Source organism: Protopterus annectens, chromosome 16.part0 (genome assembly GCF_019279795.1).
Source record: "Protopterus annectens isolate FY-2018-M chromosome 16.part0, PAN1.0, whole genome shotgun sequence".
NCBI classification, from domain to species: domain Eukaryota; kingdom Metazoa; phylum Chordata; order Ceratodontiformes; family Protopteridae; genus Protopterus; species Protopterus annectens.
In genome coordinates, this window is record NC_056750.1 from 619,954,344 (window position 1) to 619,976,330 (window position 21,987).

At 39.4% G+C, this 21,987-nt stretch overlaps 1 protein-coding gene across 11 annotated transcripts in view; it reads left to right on the forward strand.

Annotated features, from left to right (window-relative positions):
* DNM1 (dynamin 1) overlaps positions 1 to 21,987 on the forward strand; it is a 1,092,771-nt gene that overhangs the window by 1,000,880 nt on the left and 69,904 nt on the right. For all 11 annotated transcript variants that reach the window (XM_044058867.1, XM_044058862.1, XM_044058871.1 and 8 more), the window contains one exon: positions 12,726 to 12,941. In XM_044058867.1, the coding sequence (XP_043914802.1) occupies positions 12,726 to 12,941 (216 nt within the window). The remainder of the gene's footprint in view (positions 1 to 12,725; positions 12,942 to 21,987) is intronic.

Genomic DNA, 21,987 nt, shown 5'->3' on the forward strand with positions numbered 1-21,987 from the left:
GGTTTCTGTTTCACAGTGTAGGTAAGCTTCATTCAAAGATCTAGTAAGATAGTCAACATTTTAAGAAAAACTGAAGCTGGCATGTAGTATAACCTTAGAATTATTATGTTATGATGGGGTCTCCACACAGAAATTTCCAAAATATGCTGAATATGCTGAATTTGAGCCCTTCTTAATCAGTTACTCCCAAACAAAGAAAACAAAGTAAGAAACAACAACAGTTAAGGGCGGACTGTTTATGTATCTATACTGTTGACTCTGGCAAGATAAGGTGTGTAACCCCTTCTAGGACGTAGCTCTGTGACACATAAAGGCCATACTACAGGATACAGTCAATCAGACTGTACCTAAAATCTCATACTAAATGACATTTCCTGTATTCCATCCCAGTTCGTTGTTTAACATCCTGTCATACAACTTATTACCATTAACATCTTTTGAAAGTGTCAAACGTTAACAGTAGAATAAAGATAAAACAGAGTAAATGCTATGATGGACAGTCACACAGAAGTAGATGTAATGCTAGTCTGCAGAGATATGTAGCTCATTAATTCACAGTTACATGTGGAAGCCATTCAGCCTCCATATTAGGTGTGCTAAATACTGAATGCCAGAAAAACTGTGAGGAACATATTGTTTAAGGTAGCCAATATTTATTTAGTTATTTTATTTTACATTTGTTGACCGGGATAGTCCAAATGGATACATGTCCATTTTCAGCAGAAGCCCAGGGAGAAAAGCTCCAGTCATAAATACAAGACTATTTCAGATTTACAATAAGTCATCATTTTACAGATTCCTTACAGTTTTACATTCAATAAAGGATAAAACACATCACTCAGTCAACACATGTATGTCAGTATTTTGCAGATTCTGTACAGAATTACATTCAAAAGGTAAAACACATCACTCAGTCAAATATATTAATACCATACTAGTAGGATATTGTAACAAAATGTCCGGAATGGGCACAGTTGAGGGGGAAGGAGTTAGTCGGGAGTAGAGCAGGGACATAGCCATCGTGTTTTGAAGTATTGTATAAGACTTTTCTTAAATTGAGCTAGAGAGAGATTAGAGGTAAGGTCGGTGGGAAGTGAGTTCCATATTTACCAACAGAGTTAGCAAACAAAGAATTCCTAGCTGAGTTGTTAGTTTTGAAAGTACAGACTAACATTTTGTTGGATGATCAAAGGGTTTTGAGGTTCTGGTAGGGGGTGATAAGGTTTCTAAGTACTGGTGTATTTTCAGGCTGGTAGAGGGTCTTAAAGGTGACTACTAGTTGGTTGATCTGTAGCAGGTTGGGTAATTCCAGCCACCCTAGTTGTTTGAGGTTAAGACAGTGGTGTGTTCTATAGGCTGACCCTGTGGCAAATCTAGCAATGTGATTATAGCAGCTTGAGAGTTTGTCCAGGTCAGTGTTACTCAAGTTTGTGAATAAGGGGGAGGCATAAAGGAGAGTTGAGAGTAGTTGAGTATGGGCAATGACAGTCCTAGCTAGGGGAGTTAGGAAGGGTTTAATCTAGTATAGCGAGCCAAGTTTTTTATTTACTGCTTTAATAGTATGGTTAACATGCAAGTCAAACTTAAGGTTATTGTCTACTATTACACCTAGGAGCTTGGTAGAGAGATCTGGGGAAATTATGGTGCCATTGTTCAATTTTATGGTGAAACTTGGTATGGTAGACCTGTAAGTAGGGGAGAACAGCAGCAGCGTAGTTTTATTAGGATTTAATAGAAGACGATGATTAAGGAGCCACTTTTCAGCTGTACTAAAAACAGTTTGGGATAAAGACTGCAACTCTGTTGGGGAGGTGGCCGTGCATATTAGAGTCGAGTCATCAGCGTATTGAATACAAGTTGCATTCGAGATGACCTTGTACAGTTAGTTCATTGATAAAGATCGAAAATAGGGGGGGTCCTAAGATAGAGCCCTGCGGGACTCCAAGGGTAATAGGTAGGAGGGTAGATATGTTGTTCTTCCATAGGACAGCCTGTTGTCTACCATTCAGGTAAGATTGAAACCATTGGGTTGCCTGGTTATCCAGGTAAATAGTTTCCAGTGTTTGTATTAGTAGTTGGTGGTTAACCATGTCGAAGGCCTTGGAGAGATCAAGAAAGAGGGCAGAGGAAAGTTGGTTATTGTTACAGTTATGATTTATTATATTAGAAAAGGAGAGGAGGGCTGTGGTGGTACTGTGGTGGGGTCTAAAACCATGTTGAGAGTAGGTCAGGAGCTTGTATTTGATGAGATAGTTCAGGAGTTGTTTATGAATGCATTTCTCCATAATTTTGACTAGTGGTGACAAAATAGATATGGGTCTGTAATTTGAGAGTTCGGTAGAGCTGCCCCCTTTATGTAGTGGGATTAGATGGGACATCTTCCAGATGGAGGGGGCAGTAGCTTCAGATATAGTTCTATTGATCAGTATGGAGATTGAGTAGGCTATAGCTTTGGCTGATTTTTGTAAATACTCTGTGGGGAGGAGATCAGCAGACAGGGTAGTTGGTTTTAGTTTCTTAATTAATGTACAGATAAAAGATGTGGAGACTGGTTGAAAGTTGAAGGTGAGATGAGAACTGGGCAGCGTGGTAACTGGACGTGAGCAACTGGGGGGTAACTGACTGACTAGTTGCTAGATAGTTTTTGTGAAGAAACTGTTGAAGGTATTGGTTACTTCTGCTGGAGGTTTTTGGTTGGTACTTGAGGGGATAGGGGTGATAGATTGCCCTGGTTGGAGAAGTTTGTTTATACCTGCCCAAAACTTCTGAGGTTTGTTATGGTATTATTGTTGTAGGTGGCAGTAATAGTTTTTTTTTGTCAGTCAAAACAGATTTTTTGTATCATTCCTCAGCTGTCTGTATTTAATGTTTGTCTTTGGGGACTTTAGTGGCTCTCCAAGTGGCCCAAACCTTATTTCTAAGTGAGATTTTTTGTCTGGTTTCTACTGAAAGCCATGGGGCAGTTACTGCTTTAGTTCTAGTTGATCATGCTGGTGCATGGGAATCAAGGATGGCTAGGAATTCACTATTGAAGTAATTCACAGCCTCTTCAAGTGGTGGATCATTTAGGGCTGACCAATTACACCATTTGAGATCATTTTGGAAGTTAGTGGGGTTGAAGTTTTTCCTTGTTCCTGATTGTTTTATAAGTGGGTAGGTTTGGGATGTCAGCCTTTTGCCTGATTATATAGGTGAGAAAGTGATCACTTATATCATCAGGCAGAGTCCCAGATTTGTACACATGGGGATGACTATTAATAAGTATCCAGTCTAGGGTACTTTCTTTATTGTTGGGTTTACTTATCCTAGTGGCGGTGGATATTACCTGTGTGAATCCATGTAGATTTACATGGTGAATAGGGGGTTCTGAGGAACAAGTGTTCCACTCTATGTTAAAGTCACCAAGAACAATGGTTTCTTGGGGGGGGGGGTAGTTGCTTGACAGCCAGCATAGTATATCTTCTAGAATATTTATGTTATTACCTGGGGCTTTATAGACACAGCCAATATTTATACATTTGTTTTTATTAATATGCAGTTTAGTAAGGATAATTTCAGCCTTATCAACACATGTGGATTGTGGGGTTTCATTGCTCATCTCTAGTGTGGTTTTGTAAAGAAGAGCTACCCCACCTCCCTTCCTAGTGCTACGGTCAAGCCTAAATATATTATAACCTGGTGGTATAACCTCATTGTCTGAAGTTGATGGTTTGAGCCAGGTTTCAGTAAGACAAAGAATATCAGGGGAAAGGTAATCCAGGAGGGCATGAAGGTGTTGAACCTTATTATTTAAGCTCCTAATGTTTAGGTGGCTGACTAGGAGTGAGTTAGGAGGTTTGTTTAAAGTTTGTAGGTTATAGGGTGAAGTAGTACTAGTGTTAGAGTGTTTGCCTGAGAATGGGCCAACGTTTGGGAGGATGTCCCCATCGATTGTGAGGTTCTAATGTGATTTATCATCTTTAAAAATCTGATGATTTGGATATAGTATCTTCTGATACTGGGATTGCAATATCTTGTTCTAATGGGTAGGTGGTGTTTGATGTGGAAGGGGTTAGTTATAAAGGGTTTCTTTAAGTGTTCTAACTTATTTGGTACTATCAGTGTGTTTGTTTGACCTCTTGGGTAATGGAAACCATGAAAGTTCTGATGTTCATAGGCAGTAAGTATGCGTGAGATAAGCATCAGAGATATTAGGCAGAGTAGCATAATTAATTTGGGTGGAACTGGCAGCAGTGCCATAGTATAGCTGTTGTGTGCTGCTCAGATTATTATAAAATAAGAGAAATAGGGTGGATGGGTGAGTGGGTTTTTTAATGATTCAATTGTTACTAATTGGTTCAATGAGTGAGGATGTGGCTTTAATAAATTTAGCAGCACTAGGGGCGGGTGGAATTTGGGGGCAGGATGAAGCGCGGAGTATAGCAAGGGTGAGCGTAGCGGGGATTAATCAGATCACGAGGTTGTTAGAGTCTGTGTGTGGTATGTAAGTAAAACAGAGATTTAAAGTACTGTTACCCAGCTGTTTTATCCTTTGATTTCTTTAATTTTTAGTTTTTTAACTAGCTTTTCTTTGACTATTACAAGACATATCATATATGGCCCAGTAGTTCAGAATGCAGATTAAGCATTTTAAACTGATTTTCAGCTAGTTTTTATGATTTTAAATGTTATATAGTGCACATCATGTAATAGTCTGAAATCACAGTAGGCCGCTGTCTGCTGTCTGGGTGTACCAGAATAATTAGGGGGGAAACTGGCTGTTAAACATAAATGCCTGAAATGTAAAATAAGATCCAAAGAGTCATTACTATCCACTCACCAGATTTAATTACTTTTAATAGTGTTTTTTTTTTTTTGTCCAGCCACCAGAATAGTTTGCTGATTGGTTACATCCATGTATGAAAAACAAGAACATGGTTCTGTGGATTTCTTATTGTTTTAGTTACTATGGGACAGTGTACAGACAGTAATGCAATGTATTAAATTCTATCTTTGTAAGTAGAGATGCTATTGTCTACAGTGCTGCCATAACTACTTCTGGTGTTTTGAATAATTTACAATCAATTCATAAAGTAATCCATAGAAATTGCAGGATAAATTAAATGGAACCAGAGACCTTTCAGTTTACATATCCAGATAAAAGGTAGAACACTGTTTAAGCATCTGCTTGCTTATGACTGTAAAAATGGTCATAAATCATTCTAGCGTCTTTGCCTTTACTTACTTTACCAGCATTTCACAGCAGTTGCAAGATGTTTTCCCTCTAAATTGCTGCTACTCTGTTATTTTTATGGAATGCCATCCTGCCTTACTCATCTGTATAAAAATCTTATGAGCCCTTTCAGTTAGCACCTGGTTCTCTGGAAGCTCAATTTATTCATGAGTCATATGTTTGATGTAGGAAACACTGATATCCCATTCTGCCCTCACTGGAATTCCTGACAATTTAAGATTTTTTCAATCACCTCTATTCTCCACATCCTTTAGTTCAAGGACTTCTGTCTTGGCTTTTACCATGACCAAGGTATGCCTAGACTCCAATAATCCAGCAAATAAATCCATAAGATGATGAGACATATCAGATAAAGTATGCTGAATCTGTCTAGTATTCTGAAGAGATTAATCCACAAATTTAACTAGTTTTGACTTGCTTTTGGGAAACTGAGCTATAGTCATATCCAAGGAAGCATTTCCCATTCCATCATTTGGTCCAATTATTATTATTATTATTATTATTATGTACTTTTCTCATCTCCATGCCTGCCAGCCACATAGCATCTGCAATGAACTTAATGATTTGTTCCTTATCACCTAAGCAAGAACCAGATGTGACTCGTCCTTCATCAAGGCAGCGATAACTCATTTTTCCATTGTCTGGCTCTAATCCCTTCCTTCAGCAGCAGAAAACATGCATGTTTGCAAATGTTAGGGCCTGTGTCAGCATGCACATTTCTGTAAATGCTCTGTGAAGATCACCACAAGAGCATAGTTTGGTAGAGCCAAGCAGTCATCCCTGGCCATGCACTGTATACCATGCTCTGATGCCAAGCACTGCAGTGGGTTCAATCTCTGCAGAATGTCAACCACTCACTGCCACCCTTTCTCATAAGCTTTGCCAATACCAGTGTTACTAATCAATTCCCAGATCTCCTGGGTCACAATTAGGACTTTATCCGTTCATGCTATGTGATCAGTTGGCTTAGCTGGAATCCCCAGGTCTTCTGCAACTAAAGTCATCTTTCTAATTCCAGACAATGAAGAGAAGCTAAGAAGGCAGTCAGAGACCCAGACTTTTTTTCTTCTTCCCATAGACATACTGAAGGTACTTAGCAGGCATTAGCTAATAAGTTATTACAAAATATATGGCAAAAGAGACAGAGGCTTATATTAGAGTAGTTAGCTATGCTGTATGTACTCTGAAAATCTGTCAAAAATATATATTAATTTTGTATCATAGTGAATGTATTATAAACTTTAAGTGTAAATATTGAATATTGGCGACATTTATTTTTGTTGTTGTTCTAGTTGTAGTGTCTCAGTGGAGTATTTTTCACATGGCCATTTCTGTAAATGGAATTTGCCCAGCAAGAAAGTCCCCTTCAACAAAATAATTATATAAAATAAATTGAGCTGAGATAAATCGACAGTACAAACCTCAGACTTGGCCTTTACGAGTGTGTCATGATGATTTTCTACTACCTAGTCAGTTAAATCTCTGGCAGAAACCAATGGCCTTGAGTAGACCTCAGCTGCAAAGTAAAACAGACTTGCTGCAGGTTGTAGCACAGTTGCATAAATAAGCAGCAACAGCTTTTATTAACCACTGTATGTCTGACCCTGCAACAGTGTGTAGGTGACCTTGTACTTGTCCCTGTGTTGGTTTGCAGTCCCAAGTGTTTCAGATGCATTAAACAAAATAATGTGGTGCCATAACGTACAGTACCAGTGGGTCGTATTGTGTATCCGTAGGTACTTCTATAGATATGGCCACCTATGAAATCTTAGCAGAAGGCACATAGCAGTGTTACATTATGTTGTTAGCATGGCTGCTAATGTAACTTCATAATCCGTGTAGTCTACTTAACACCGAAAGTGTGATAAGTGACCTTGAGATGCAGGTGGAGAGTAGTCTCTCCTTTGATAATTACATCGCCACAGTAGTCAGGAAATCCTTCTACGTGGCACACCTCATCACAAACGGTTTCTCATTCAGGAAAAAGAGGCCATTGTTCCCCTCTGCTCATCACTCATTAGACCCATTATAGAGTACAATGCCCCTTTTGGTGTGTACCTCACAAGACATCTACAGCAACTGGAAAGGCCGCAGAAATACCTCACAAAGAGGATTACCGGCCTCAAAGAGATGCCCTACGCAGACCATCTCAAAAAAATCCAGCTTTACTCTGTCACATATCGCCTACTCAGAGGTGATCTCTCCCTAACATACAAAGCTATGTCAAACCCAGAGCTGTTGGACATGCTCCACTTAAAGAAATCCCAATCCCTCTGAGCTACATGCTCTAGGGACTTAAACCTTGTCACCACAATAAACAGAACATGCTGGAGGGATAGATTCCTGTCCCAGAGACTTCCCATACTCTGGAACAAACTACCTATCTATACCAAACAAAGCTCCTCATTAGCACTCTTCAAGAAAAATCTTGATGATTGGATGGAAGATAGGAAATTCACCCCTGGGATCACTTCTGTGGCTCTGCTTGACAGGGGCACAGGAAAATTATTTTCTTTGGTGGCAAAAGCCAGGGTACCATTGGGCTAGGCTTATATAGGCCCTAGTGTAGGTGGCACAGTGGTGTAATGGATAGAGCTGTTGCCTCACAATAAGAGGTTCTCTGGTTTGGTTCTTGGCTGAGGTGCTTTCTGTGTGGACTCTGCATACCTCTCCTGTGTTCTCATGGGTTTCTGCTGGCTGCTCCAGTTTCCTCCGACATTCCAAAAACATGCAGTAGGTGGACTGGATTCTCTAAATTGGCCATAGGTGTGAGTGTGCATGCAAGTGTGTGGTATGGAAGAACAACAGCGGCAGGGCTAGCCACAAGGAGGTGTGAACCTTGGCACTAGATGACTGCTACTGTTAATGTGACACCCAAAACCTACGTGCAGAAATGGAAAAAAGGGGTTGTGGATGGATGGATGAAGTGTGTCTACAACGTCAGAGCCCTGACATAGTAAAAATGACATGAATGTGTTTGAAATAGGTTGTTACCATTCCCTCACATGTACTTAACAATTCCAATTATCAGTGTCATATACCAGGCTAAATAACTGGGTGGTGTATACTGTTACTCTGGGGCAGTATCAGCAGTACACTGGTCACCACATTCACAAGTCACACTGCCTATGAGGCAAACTGGCTAGTTTACAAATGTCACAAGACTTGCTCACTTCAGTTTGAAACTGATATCACGTTAATAATCTTATTAAACTGCATTGATTGGGGGACTTTAATCTTCAGTCAGAAGAGAAGGCATCCTCCTTCCTTTTGCTATACTTGAAGTGCAGGCCTTCTCAAAATTAGGCTATGAATTTACCAGACTAAATCCCAGTAAAGATAAACACTATGAATACACACCTTATAAAATACTTCAATAAAAAACTCTGTTCACCAAACAGCTAAGAAGTAACAGATGACATTATCCTATCAGCAATAAACCATCACAAGGAGCCAAAAAGAAAATTCAGTATTCATCTCATATACATACCATCATTTTCAGTTATCATATTTTCAAATCACCAGCATTTAAATAGACACTGTATAGCTATACTGAGTCCAGATACATACAAAACAATATAATTAGCTTAGATACTGCCAATTTCTTTGAATGGTTGAACTCCAGCACTACTCAATATGTCAGACACCAGTGGTATATAATCCAATATTCAATGACCACCATATCATAACCTTAATCTGAGCTTTAAAAAAAAACAGCATCATAAAGAGGAAAATAATTTGTCAGGCTTGCAATCAGTAATTTTGCACTGGATTGTAATCTAATGTATTTAGTACTTGCCTGTTACATTACAAGATAACTGCTGTTCATCTAAGAAGCACAACGTTCATATCTTACTGTATCTACTTAAAAGCAGGATAAAAGAGCCACATTCATCATGGATAACATCCGAGCCACATGCAGGCCTCTAACCCATAGTGAGCTTCCAGCTTAAATACAAAAGATCTTTAAATGCAGGTCATGACTACAGCTGACTAGGATCTGGTGCAGAAAGCTAATTACTAAAGCTAAGATACAGTTTCTGCAGCAGAAATAATACTCACTTCTTGGATGTCTGAGGAGCTCAGAAACAAGTAAGTAATCTTATTTATAGCAAAACCTCAAGTCATTCTCACTCACCACTGGTAGGCATCCAGTAATGGAGCCAAGACAGATAATTTAATTGTCTGAAAATGTTTATGCATCACTCATTTCTGATCAGTCTGCAGCTCTGTCTCATCTCCAAATTATATAGTTCAAAACATTATTATAGGTTCATAGGTTAGTACTAAGCTAACTGCCCTTGCGAGCCATTTTAAGCTTAGCCAATTATCCCTTGTGAGACTCGAACCCTGCACCTTGTGTTTGTAAGGCAAACACCTTAACCATTAGGCCATCCTCCCAACCCCTCGGGTTTCTCTAAAGACTTCACCTTCACCACAGAGTCACTGTCCAAAGTAAATCACTGGCAAAATGACATACCTAGTTTGGGTGAGCAATGTCTGATGGCCTTTGTCCTACAGGCTCATAACACCTTTATTTCTGTCTAACTATAGCACAGCGTTAGTAGCTCCCACTCCATATGTGCCTTCCTTGGGCTTTGGAAAAGAGCAGATATTACTCGGATCCCAAGTTCTAGACCAAAAATTAGTCCAGCTCTTACAAGCCTATTCCCTATTGTCAGAATCCTGGAAATGTCAGCATCTGTCCAGTAAGAGTCTCACATTGAAGTATGTGGTCATCCTTCAGCATGATTTTAGGAAGGGTATAGCTGCTTTAGTTGTGTGGCTTTAGCAAAGCCATTGTACTACTACTACCATCATATGCACCCTCAGAAATAAAATGTTTCATCCAGTGGAAGCACACAGGCTTCATTTATCTCTCCAAGGCCTTTGATTTTGATACTAAAGAGCTGTCACTTCAGCTTTAGCTTTCCAACTTTAAGCTGCTTTCTGTCTGTAATACCTGATACTTCCGAATGACCACTGAACAGGTCCAGTCTCAGCTGCCGCTGATCAAGTCATATTTCCCGCAGGGCCTCATCACTGGGCTACCATTATTTACTTCGTACAAACATGTGCACTCACTGATTTCCAAAGCAACAACAATATGTTATGTGCAGATGGCATGTCCATCTGGGCATCACGAGAATCCTCTAAGTCAACTGCAAGTGCCATTAATAGTAATCCAGCTCAATTCCAGACTGTTCTTCAATTATTGAACCTCAAAGTTAATCTTAGTAAAACAAAACCATGCTCTTTGGAGCACAGAAACACCTCGATATAGTCAAAGAAGAAATGGGTATCTCTGAGAGTAATTCACAGCTCTTGGGCAATGTCCCATCCAACAGCTATCAAAAAACCTGTCTTGTTCCACTGAGTTACACAAACTGAGTAGTACCATCTCTGGACTGCTGCAGAGAGTCCACGCTTACTATAGGCTCCACAGTTGCTTCATTAATTCAGCTAAGTACACCACAGGGAAGGAAGTGCAGATCTCAGACCTTGAATGTGGACAGCTTGTCGTTGATGTGGTATCAGTTCATTGATATAAAAGTCATACTATGTAGAATAGAGTCTGGAGGTTTACTGCTGGGACACCTAAAAAGTAGCATCATTGTCAACTGTCTGTGATTCAGGATAGCTACCCACTTGTATATGACACTTTTTGTCTGTACTTTGCTATTCAAAATTGTTAATGTTAAGAACTTTAGATATTAATATTGACTGTTAACTGTTAAAATTTAAATAGAATAAGACTGATTTCTCCATATCAGATTATTTTAATAATGATGCATCTATGATTAGTTTTCTGAGCACTTCTAAACTATTTTCCTGTTCATAGCCACATTCTTGTGCTACATCCTGCTGTAATATTTTTTGTTGGTATAGTTATCTAAGACCTAGTAGGTGCACAGGGTTCCTATTACCAGATCACAGACTCAGGTAGTCGAATGCATCTTGATAGAACCGAACAGAGCGAAAAGGCAAAATAGCAAAGCGGCTTTTCAGCGAATTCTTTCTCTGGAAAATAATTCACTTGGTCGCTTTTGTTACTTTGCCGTTTTCAGCACTGTAGTGCGATCTCGGAGTTGGTATATTTAAGTAGGGGGTGTGGGGGGCACAGCCCCCCACAAATTATGTAATGTTTTAAAGTTTTTTTTGTTTTTTTGGAACAATGATTTTTTTCCCTTGGAAAAAAAATTGCTGTTCTGCGGTTTCGATGCTGTAAGCTTTCACTTACATGGGGTCGATTATTTATCGTTCACTTTTGTAAGCATGCTGTAATATAATGTAACATACTGCATTATTCAAAAAAACATCTGTAATGCTTGCTTATCCTTTGGCGGTGGCATCTGCACTGCTACCTTGACTATTTTTTATTGGGATTCAGTCGCTGTTTTATTGGAATATGACCCATGCATATCAGACTTCTCAGTCATGTTTTTCAGGTTTTTCTTATTTAATTTGAAATTATATTGTCTTAATGTACTTAGCAGCTACATCAGTCTCTCATCCTTTTGCACTGCTCTGCTATGTCTTTCCCCACACTAGCAGATCAAAAATTATGTTTACATATTTTGAACCTTCAATTACGTGTGACATTTAAAATGCCTTATGAAAGTCAGTGGAATGTGTACCTTCCTAATAGTGTATTAAATGTACACAAAGTGGAGCTTAAAATATCTGGCCTTATCTGCCAGAAACCTTGGTTTCTATCTAGTAGTGAAAAAAAAAAGTTTGCAGATTAGCTTCACTAAGGCCAGTTCTGCAACTGTAAATAACAGCTACTGTGATGTAAAATGACTGAATTTGAAGACTGAATGATGTAGGGGATTCAGAGTAACCAAGAGAGATTAAATATATATGTAATCTACAGGAAGCAGAAGGAGGCATTCTAAAATGTGATGTGAATTGTATTCAGTTTTTAGTGGAAAAAGTAATTTAAACAACAGAGATTGCAGTGTAATTCTAACACTCGGGTAGTATCTTGTGTAGGGTAGTAAGAAACATTTACATTTCATGGAAAGTGTTCTGAATTAGTGACCAGAAAATCACAACTCTAAGAAGAAACGATTATTGGGTATACTGTAGTGAAGGCAGTTTCAAAAGTATTTTAGTGAAGAAAATACTGTAGGGCAGTAACTGTGGAGGCAAGGATTGAGCAAAATGTTAGAGAGAAACAAAAACACAGACTAAGACTTTGCCATCTCTGTATTCCATGAAGGTAGAAAAAAGTGGCTGTCTAGGAACCAGGGATATGAATACAAAATATGGGGGGGGGGGCATAATAGTTAAGGTCTTTACCACACAGATACAAAATACAGGATTTGATTATGACCTCTGGTTATTGGCTAGGATCGTAATGGTTTGCAGACTGATTGCCTATGAATCTATATGCAGCTGTTTTTCATAAACTATCCCCACTTGAATAAGAGTTACAAATAACAGCATTTATTAATATATGTATTGTTTGTGTTTCTTATGTTTTCAGGTCTCCTACATCTAGCCCAACCCCACAGAGAAGAGCTCCAGCTGTCCCACCAGCCAGGCCTTTATCTCGGGGTCCAGCCCCTGGACCCCCTCCTGCTGGAGCCCCAGTAGGTAGTGCTCCTCCAGTACCCTCCAGGCCTGGTGCCTCTCCTGATCCTTTTGGGCCTCCACCTCAAGTCCCATCTAGACCCAACCGTGCACCTCCTGGTGTTCCCAGGTATGTAATAAACCACCACTTCTCTCTTTAAGATTAATATGTAAATTGTTTAAAATTACTGTAAGATTAATATGTAAATTGTTTAAAATTACTGTATTCTACAGTATTGCACATTTTATTAGAAAATAAGTAATTGTAGTACTTTTCTTGGTAAATATTGGCTTTGCATGAATTTTTTGGGTCTACAGCAGTTGGAAGGATCTACTTTCTTTCAGTACCTGTTTATAGAGATGTGTGTTCTTGAACTATGGTCGTGCACTACCATCATTTTCAGTGTTCTTTGTTTTAGCAAGAACTTTAAAAATGCACCAATAAAGATGAAGGATTCAGTGTTTAGTCATTTAAAAAAAAATCCTACTGAGCAGAAGATACCTGTCCCACTTGGTACACTACTGAGCATATCTGCTGTTAACAGCATAGTGACATCTAATATTTTTGTAGAGTAGGTCTTTAAGAATGGCATACAATTTGCAGACCCCCTGTTTTCTTTCCTTTACCAACAGAAGGTTTTACATTGACAGATCAGTCATTTGAGAACTCAGAGGTGATTGGTATTGTACATATTTAAAACTCCAGCACCATCACCCACCTCAGTCTACAACTTGATATCAAGGTTAATTTAACAAAACCTTTTATAAGATAGAGCAGTTTACATGGGGAAAATCAGTAGCAGGTAAATAAAACATTGAAAAGTGCTGCTGGTATTCAAAGCAGAGTACCAAAATAAACACAGTATCATTACGTCAGTAAAGTGTGGAGCAGAGGAGAGCTAACATAAGGAAGAGGAGGCTAGGTAAAGGAAGCAGCTGTGACTAAATTGTTTGGCTTGGAGAGCAATGTGGATAAGCAGGCTGTGATGCATGTAAGAAGTTCGACTTGGTCACTGATGAAGGCCCGTGGCTATTTGGAATACCGAATACAGTAGGGTTAGTAAATTGGTTCGGTTGCTTTTTCCATTTAAGAGTACTAGTGGGGATAGATCAGGACAGTCCAGGTGATTGTGTGAGATTTGAGGTAGTCTTAATGGACACAGGAAACTGGGATGTTGCAGTTAACCACACAGAGTAATGGACCACTTCAGATGGACATGTTCAGTAACCAACCTACAGCAGTAATAAGTGGATTTAAAAGATGAAAAACTCTGGAAGAGGCTTCCAGAAGGTAAGGGAACTGAAATTATAGCAGGAGTTGACAAAGGTGGAGTGCAGATTTGAAGATTATTTTACAGACGAGAGTAGTTGTCATGGCTGCAGAAAACCTGAAACTAAAACAGGAAGATCTCAGACAATATAAGACTATAAAATAGGAATGTACAACTCAACTGTCCAGATTTGTGCAGAATATCCAGATTTTTGCCTGATATGTTTGGTCTGTTTCTCACAGCATTTGTGGTTTTCTGTCAAATTACTGAGGATTGAAGTCTCTAAACAATGATGTGCATTTGAGTTTCAGACTTCATGTCCTTCATAAAAATGCATGCCAACACAAATCCTGTTATTCTAACACTTCCTAAGTTTTATAAGAGTAATATTTAAAATCTGTCCCTATTTTTGAGCTTTTGTCCCCCTACCCATTAGTTTAGGGTTTGTCCAGATTGCTTGCAGTAAGATGTTGAGAGGTATGAATAGGAATTCAGGAAAACTGGATTGAAATGGTTAATAGGGAAGGGTAGAGGTGAAGGGAAAAGGAGAAACGGGGAGGAAAGAGTGAGAGAGCTGTTTGTGTACTTATACTTTGGGATTCCATTAGACATAGTATTAGGTAGGAGAGAGAGTGTAACATAGTATAGTGGAGACTGTTCCAAGTAAATGCTGCAATGAGAAAATTAAGCTCAACTGAATAAGTAACGAGCTAATCTCCATCGAACTGCCTGTGTGAAACAAATGAACTAGTCACTGAAATACCTGCGTTGGGACAAAATATATTAAAACAATAGAGCCTTTAAACTGAAATGGTGAGAATATTAGGAATACCTTAAGTTCTGAGACAGAAGAGCATAAGGTTAGAAGAAGAGACAGCAGTAAAATGAGCAAAAGAAGAAGTGATGAATGGATGGTGGTAGAAATCTTACAAAGAATGAGATGCATCCTATCCTGGCAAAATGAACCTAAAGGTGTAGTTACTACACCATAAGAAAAAGATGGACAACCAGCTGGACATTTTGAGAGTTGAAAGTGGGAGTTCCAAAACCATGAAAAATTATGTGCAGTTGAAGCAGAGAAACAGTAAAGTAGAGAAGCCACTGTTACATATCAAAGTAATTTTTGTAGGTGTTCAAGTCATCCTGCACCTACCCTAGGGACTACACCCTCGACAGCCCTACTATGTATAAATAGAAACTGCAATATCTCTGTACTTAAAAGATGAAGGAACTCTCCAGATATTAGCAACTTCCTTCTAATTGTACTTGAACTTTCACAATTCTGAGGAACCCAGTTACAGTCCTCAAACTTACAACAGGAACCCCCAGAAAGATGGATGGTGAGGGATAAGTATATTGATAGGGATATGGGTAAGGTAATACTTGACTTGGGATGTGTAGAAGTAACAGGGGAAGCAAAAGTACTGGTGGACAGGCAAAATATATTTGTGAAGAGATAAAACAGTTGTGGAAGGGACTGATGACGACGAAGATGATGATGATTAAAATATGAAGGGAAAGACTTGCATGTTGGCCTCGAGACTGCAGGGCAAAATACAATGTACCTGGAGGTACCTGCAGTACACAATCAGATGCAGAAAACAGTGTACCTTGAGGTACCTGCAGTACACAATCAGATGCAGAAAATAGTGTACCTTGAGGTACCTGCAGTACACAATCAGATGCAGAAAACAATGTACCTTGAGGTATCTGCAGTACACAATCAGATGCAGAAAATAGTGTACCTTGAGGTACCTGCAGTACACAATCAGATGCAGAAAACAATGTACCTTGAGGTATCTGCAGTACACAATCAGATGCAGAAAGCAGTGTACCTTGAGGTACCTGCAGTACACAATCAGATGCAGAAAACAATGTACCTTGAGGTATCTGCAGTACACAATCAGATGCAGAAAACAGTGTACCTTGAGGTACCTGCAGTACACAATCAGATGCAGAAAATAGTGTACCTTGAGGTACCTGCAGTACACAATCAGATGCAGAAAACAATGTACCTTGAGGTACCTGCAGTACACAATCAGATGCAGAAAACAATGTACCTTGAGGTACCTGCAGTACACAATCAGATGCAGAAAACAGTGTACCTTGAGGTATCTGCAGTACACAATCAGATGCAGAAAACAGTGTACCTTGAGGTACCTGCAGTACACAATCAGATGCAGAAAACAGTGTACCTTGAGGTACCTGCAGTACACAATCAGATGCAGAAAACAATGTACCTTGAGGTACCTGCAGTACACAATCAGATGCAGAAAACAGTGTACCTTGAGGTACCTGCAGTACACAATCAGATGCAGAAAATATTGCTGATGGCAGGTACCAAAGCAAAGTGGATGAATAGGCAGGGAGAAGACCCCCCCCCCCCTTTACTTATGGGGCTTTAGCCTTCTAGCAATGAACTGAAAAGTGTATGCTTCTAGGATTAATAGGGAAAATGAAGAAAAGAATGTCGGACTAGAGCAGGTGTTCGGCTAAATAACGTCACCTACAATGTTGAAAATTATTCTTGATTTGCTGATAAATAATGCTCTGAAGATGATGACAACAGCTTAGGAGAAAAAGGACCACTTGCCAGAAATGGTCATTCCACTGCGTGATGTATCCCTGGAGTAATACAAAGATCTGACACAAGAACGGAAATCTGCATTTACAGCTGAGAAAACTGCAGCTGATGGGTAAATGATGCAGAAACGGGGCCATAACTAAGAACAGTGAATGATTATGGGATGTCATTAATGAAGCCATATGTATGAGGCAATTAAATTAAATATCAGAAGAAGAGGACAGTATGTGTTAAGACCATATAACCAGCCTGTATAAAGATAGTGGCAAGGTGAAGAAAATAAGACAGTCCACACAAGGATGACAATTAGAGGATCATTTTGAGAAAGAGGTCTGTGAAGATGCTACATGAAAGCATCCAGACTTATGTGGCAGGCTCTGGTAGTTCCAGAGAAGCAGAATACAGCCACATTGTTGAGAAACGGGAATGTACATTTTTCAGGTACATTTGAAGTTTAAGAAGCAATAGCAGGAGATGACTTTATTAGACAGAAATGGAAGGAAGTTATAAAACTGCTACTGGTTATGGACATCATGAGAAGGTATAACATGTATGTAAAGGAAAAAAACAGAAAGTTTGGAGAGTGATTTGGGAAAAGAAGAGAAGGAACTCAAGACTTTAGGAAGATAAGGTACAAGGTCCAGATGAGCTACCTCTCTGACTTTTAAAAAAGTTGACAACTTGCATAAGTTGTATTTTTCATGAAGAAAGGTGGCTGACAACACTAGTTGCTTTACATAAAAGTGGATCTAGTAAGTAGTGAAGTAATTACAGGTAAAAAGCTTACAGGAAAAGACTTGGAAACCATTATGAGTAGCACTTTGGTGAGGTGCATGAATGCCATTTCACTGGCAGGTGGTAGACACGGCTAAAATCCTACTACTCCAGCTTAATACTTTTGTCTGTCTTTTACCACTCCAGGGGATTAAATGCCCACAGGTTATGGTGCATCTTAATTAAGGAAGACATTTGATACTGTATCTAACAGGAAGTTGGTGGAAAATTGTTTGCTTAGAAGCAGGATATATGTATTAGATGGGAAGTCTCATGAGGAAAGAGCCAAGTGAGTGTATGAAATAGCACTGAGTGCTGGGATCGGTGCTGTTTGGTATATGTTGTCATATTTATGCCTGCTATCACAATGAATTTAGACATCAAGATCAGATTTAATGATTGTGTTAGCAAACTTGGTGCAATAGACATAGATGGAGAAGGCTAGTCTCCAGGAGACATGGGGTGGCTGACATAGCAGGGAAGTTGGCAGCAAATGGGATGTAATTTAAAGACAAATCCAAGATTTCACACTTTAAGGATGGATGAACTTACAGAAAACTCAGTTTTGGTGAGATGACTTAAGCAAGAGTGAGGGGGGAAAGGGACTTGTGTATAATAACTTAATTGAGCTGAATATCACCATGTAGTGTGTAAAGGCATTGACAAGTCTGAAATGCTATGGGTGCATTATATGATGACCGGCTTTAAGAGAAGCTGATGACACCTTCTGTGTAGAGAGCACTGGTAAAATACAACTGTAACATTCAGCTGTAGATGTTATAGAGACAAAGGGAAATCAGACATGCACTGCTGAGTTCTCAAATGGTGAAGAGCACAGTACAGGGGGCATGCATACATTACAAGAAAGGGCAAAATTAATAAGTAGCACCATAACACATACCTCTCAAGTGTCTCATTTAGGAACGAGGCTCATTTTTGGGGTCAAAAAAGTTCATTCATCTTCCTCAAGTTCCTCAATGAAAGACATTTGAAGTCACACATTCACACATTTTTAGGAATTTTTTTTTTAAAAAATCCAAAATAAATGAAATGATTCATTCATTCTTCATAAATTAAAACTTTATTATTATAAAACCAGCATATTTAACTTATCCAGTGTTAGGTGAAGCTAAGCATTAGTATGTTAGCATTTTATTGTTTGTTCCACATTATGATTTGTTCCAGGACATGAGGACAAGTGTTTGTTTGGGATGGGAGAGAGAGAGTCCATAACACCATAGCAGAGTGTTGCTTTCATGGACATAAGGCAAGTTACCAGTTTTGTGCATTTTTAAAACTCAGCTGTAGTTATTATTTGACAATGGTATCTGTAAGTCAGTTAATGCAGGATACATATTCCAAGATGACCTTACATAAAGTTCATGAGTGTGTTTAAACTCTAGCATTGTAACATTGCAAGAGAAAGGGGTGCATGATTTGTACACTTTGAAATCTATGGACAGGAGCAGCAGAGACAGAGTTGAAGAGAAAGGACAGAGATGAAAGGAGGAGACTTGGGTGGCAGCTAGAAAGGGGATTTTTCAGGTCAGACATGACAAAATAGTGATTCATTGAAAGCTGTTTCCCCAGGTCTTTTTACCTTTTGGCCCCAAGTGGTATTCTGTCTATAAGTCTGCCATACAAGAGCGGCCTCGATTTCCTCAGCATGAAATTCCAGCTTATAACCATACCAGGATCACTCATAGTGGCAAAGGATAACTTAGGAGTGAAATGTAACCCCTACGTCACGAGATGGGTTGCCAACTGGCTTACAGACAGAACTCACACGGTAAGAATAGCGGGCTCCAGGTCCGACTCTAAACCAGTCACAACTTGTGTCCCAAAAGGCTCAGTTCTGGGACCCCTACTGTTCAGCATATACTTCTCAGAAGTACAGGCAAACACAGGAGGACTATGGCTAACCAAGTTCGCCGATGACTGCAAACTGGGAGCCATAATTGACTCTCCGGCTGACACGAACATCCTCCAAAAGGGCTTTACTGAGATGGACACCTGGTGTCAAAGTCATGGCCTCAAGCTAAATGCCAAAAATGCATAGTCATCCCACTTGGGAAAAACAAAACACCCACAAATTACCACATAGGTGGCAGCCCCCTTAATGCAGAAGAGGTAATAAGAGATCTGGGGACCCAGGTAGATAGTAATCTCTCCTTTGACAATCATATTGCCAAAGTAGTTAGGAAATCCTTCTATGTGGCCCATCTAATTACTAAAGGGTTTGCATCTAGAAATAAAGAGGTTACAGAGCCCCTCTACTCATCACTCATTAGACCCATCATAGAGTACAATGACCAATTTGGGATGTACCTCACAAGACACTTCCAACAGCTGGAAAGACCACAAAAGTACTTCACCAATAGGATTACTGGCCTCAAACATATGTCCTATGCAGCCCAACTGAAAAAAACCCAGCTGTACTCAGTGGCATATCGCTTACTCAGAGGTGATCTCTGCCTGACTTACAAAGCCATGTCCAACTCAGAATTGATGGACATGCTCCACCTAAAGAAATCCAAGTCATTGCGAGCCACGCGCTCTAGTGAGCTAAACCTCACCACAACAATAAATAGAACATGCTGGAGTGATAGATTCCTGTCACAGAGACTCCCCATGCTTTGGAACAAAATTCCAAACTACATTATGCAGAGCCCCTCACTAACACTTTTCAAGAGAAACCATGACGAGTGGATGGGTAGCAGAAAATACACCCCTGGGATCACTTCATTGGCTCTGCTTGACAGAGGATCAGTTAATTAATTAATGGGGCGGTGAAAGCCGATACACTCTGGCTAGGCTTATAAATGCCCTCGGGCAGATAGCCTAGTACCTACCTATGAACTGTCTTCAGTCCTGAGAATCACTGAGCAGTTCCACTTCAACGTTATATTTCATACTTCTTTTGATAAGTTTCTGTATGCAGCCTTACCCCCATACTCCAGGGATCCTGACTGTATGCAGTGCTGGGCCCACTGACACATGCATTTTCCTTCATATACGCTCAATCTCTAGATGCAGTGTATGGTATCTGGCAAATATTCAATTCCAGAAGTAACATTAAGTGAACATCCAATTCCAGAGATAGCATTAAGTAAATAAGTGGGACCCTAGTGTGGTCGCTAGTAGGCAGATTGGAGGAGCAACTTGACCAAGGACATTAGAAACTTTCTATTAACTGTGGGTGTAGACACTATAAATACATTCCAAATCGGGGCATTTTATAGATTGCAAACTTTAGCACTGAGGATCTGTTATACTCCAAGAGAAGAAAGTTGAGGGGATGTTTAATTATGCTGTTCTGAGTACTTAAAAGCAACTGACACTTAATTAGTTTTAGCTGGTACGTAAGTGCGGCAGTATGATATGTACTAATAGTACCCTGGCACAATATGGGGAAACATCCTGAAGCTTTACTTCACACAGAGGATGGTGGTCAGAATGTTGAATGTGCTATTCAGAGTTGTAACACAATGCAGCAGCATTCAGAAATTCAGAGAGGGCATGGGTAGGTTCTAGGTGGAAGGTAGATGGTTGAAAATATTAACTTTTTAAGTAATGGTTATATCACAGGTCAGCATTTTCACAGATCTGACTGACCCACAACAATATCATTTTGGGATAAGGCAAAAGGTTTTAAAATGGAGCACTGTGGATTTGTTATCATCTAAAGTAGTTAACAAACTGAAATAGGCTTGACTGTGATCACTGGAAGTTAGAGTGTTAAGGAAGACACAACATAAAATGATTTTACAGCAAAAAAACTCAACTTTTTAACAGCTCAGCCTGTGGCTCCTAAGGTGCATTTTTGAATTTACAGAATTAACATTGATAATTAGCAAGTGTGCATTGTTTTGAGAAAAAAATGTGCATTTCTCATGCTGCAGGTAATGTAGGTGATATCTTGCTTTAGCAAGTTTCAGCAGTAAAAGTGACTGCAAATAGCAATAGCTGATGCAAATCAATGCTACCTTTGCATTATACAGAATTATAGGGAAATAGGAAATTCACCCCGGGCATCACTTCTGTGGCTCTGCTCAACAGGGGCACAGGAAAATAATTTTTTTGGGTGGCGAAAGCCAGAATACCTTTTTGGCTAGGCTTATATATGCCCTAGGGCCAATAGTCTAGCACCTACCTATGAACCTATTATATTTTTTTTTTTATTTATTTATTTGACATTTGTTTACCGGGATGGTCCATCTGGGTCAAAAAGAACCCATTTTAAGTTGAGGCCATGGCAGAAAAGCTCCAAGTTACATACCTTAATGTACAAGGAATGTAACAGTAAATATAAAAATATACAGGAGAAATTATTACAGATACATGTAATGAGACAGACAGGTCAGTATTTTAACACTGGTAGAGGAAGTGCAACATATGTGCATATAATACAGATTATAGAATATGGCCTTAGGATATCTGCATAATGCATTATAAGATTTTCTATGATATAGCCAGTAGTTAAAGTTGTTGATTCATTTTTAATGTGAGATTGAGATGTTAGACACTTTGTTGTGAAGGCAATAAAG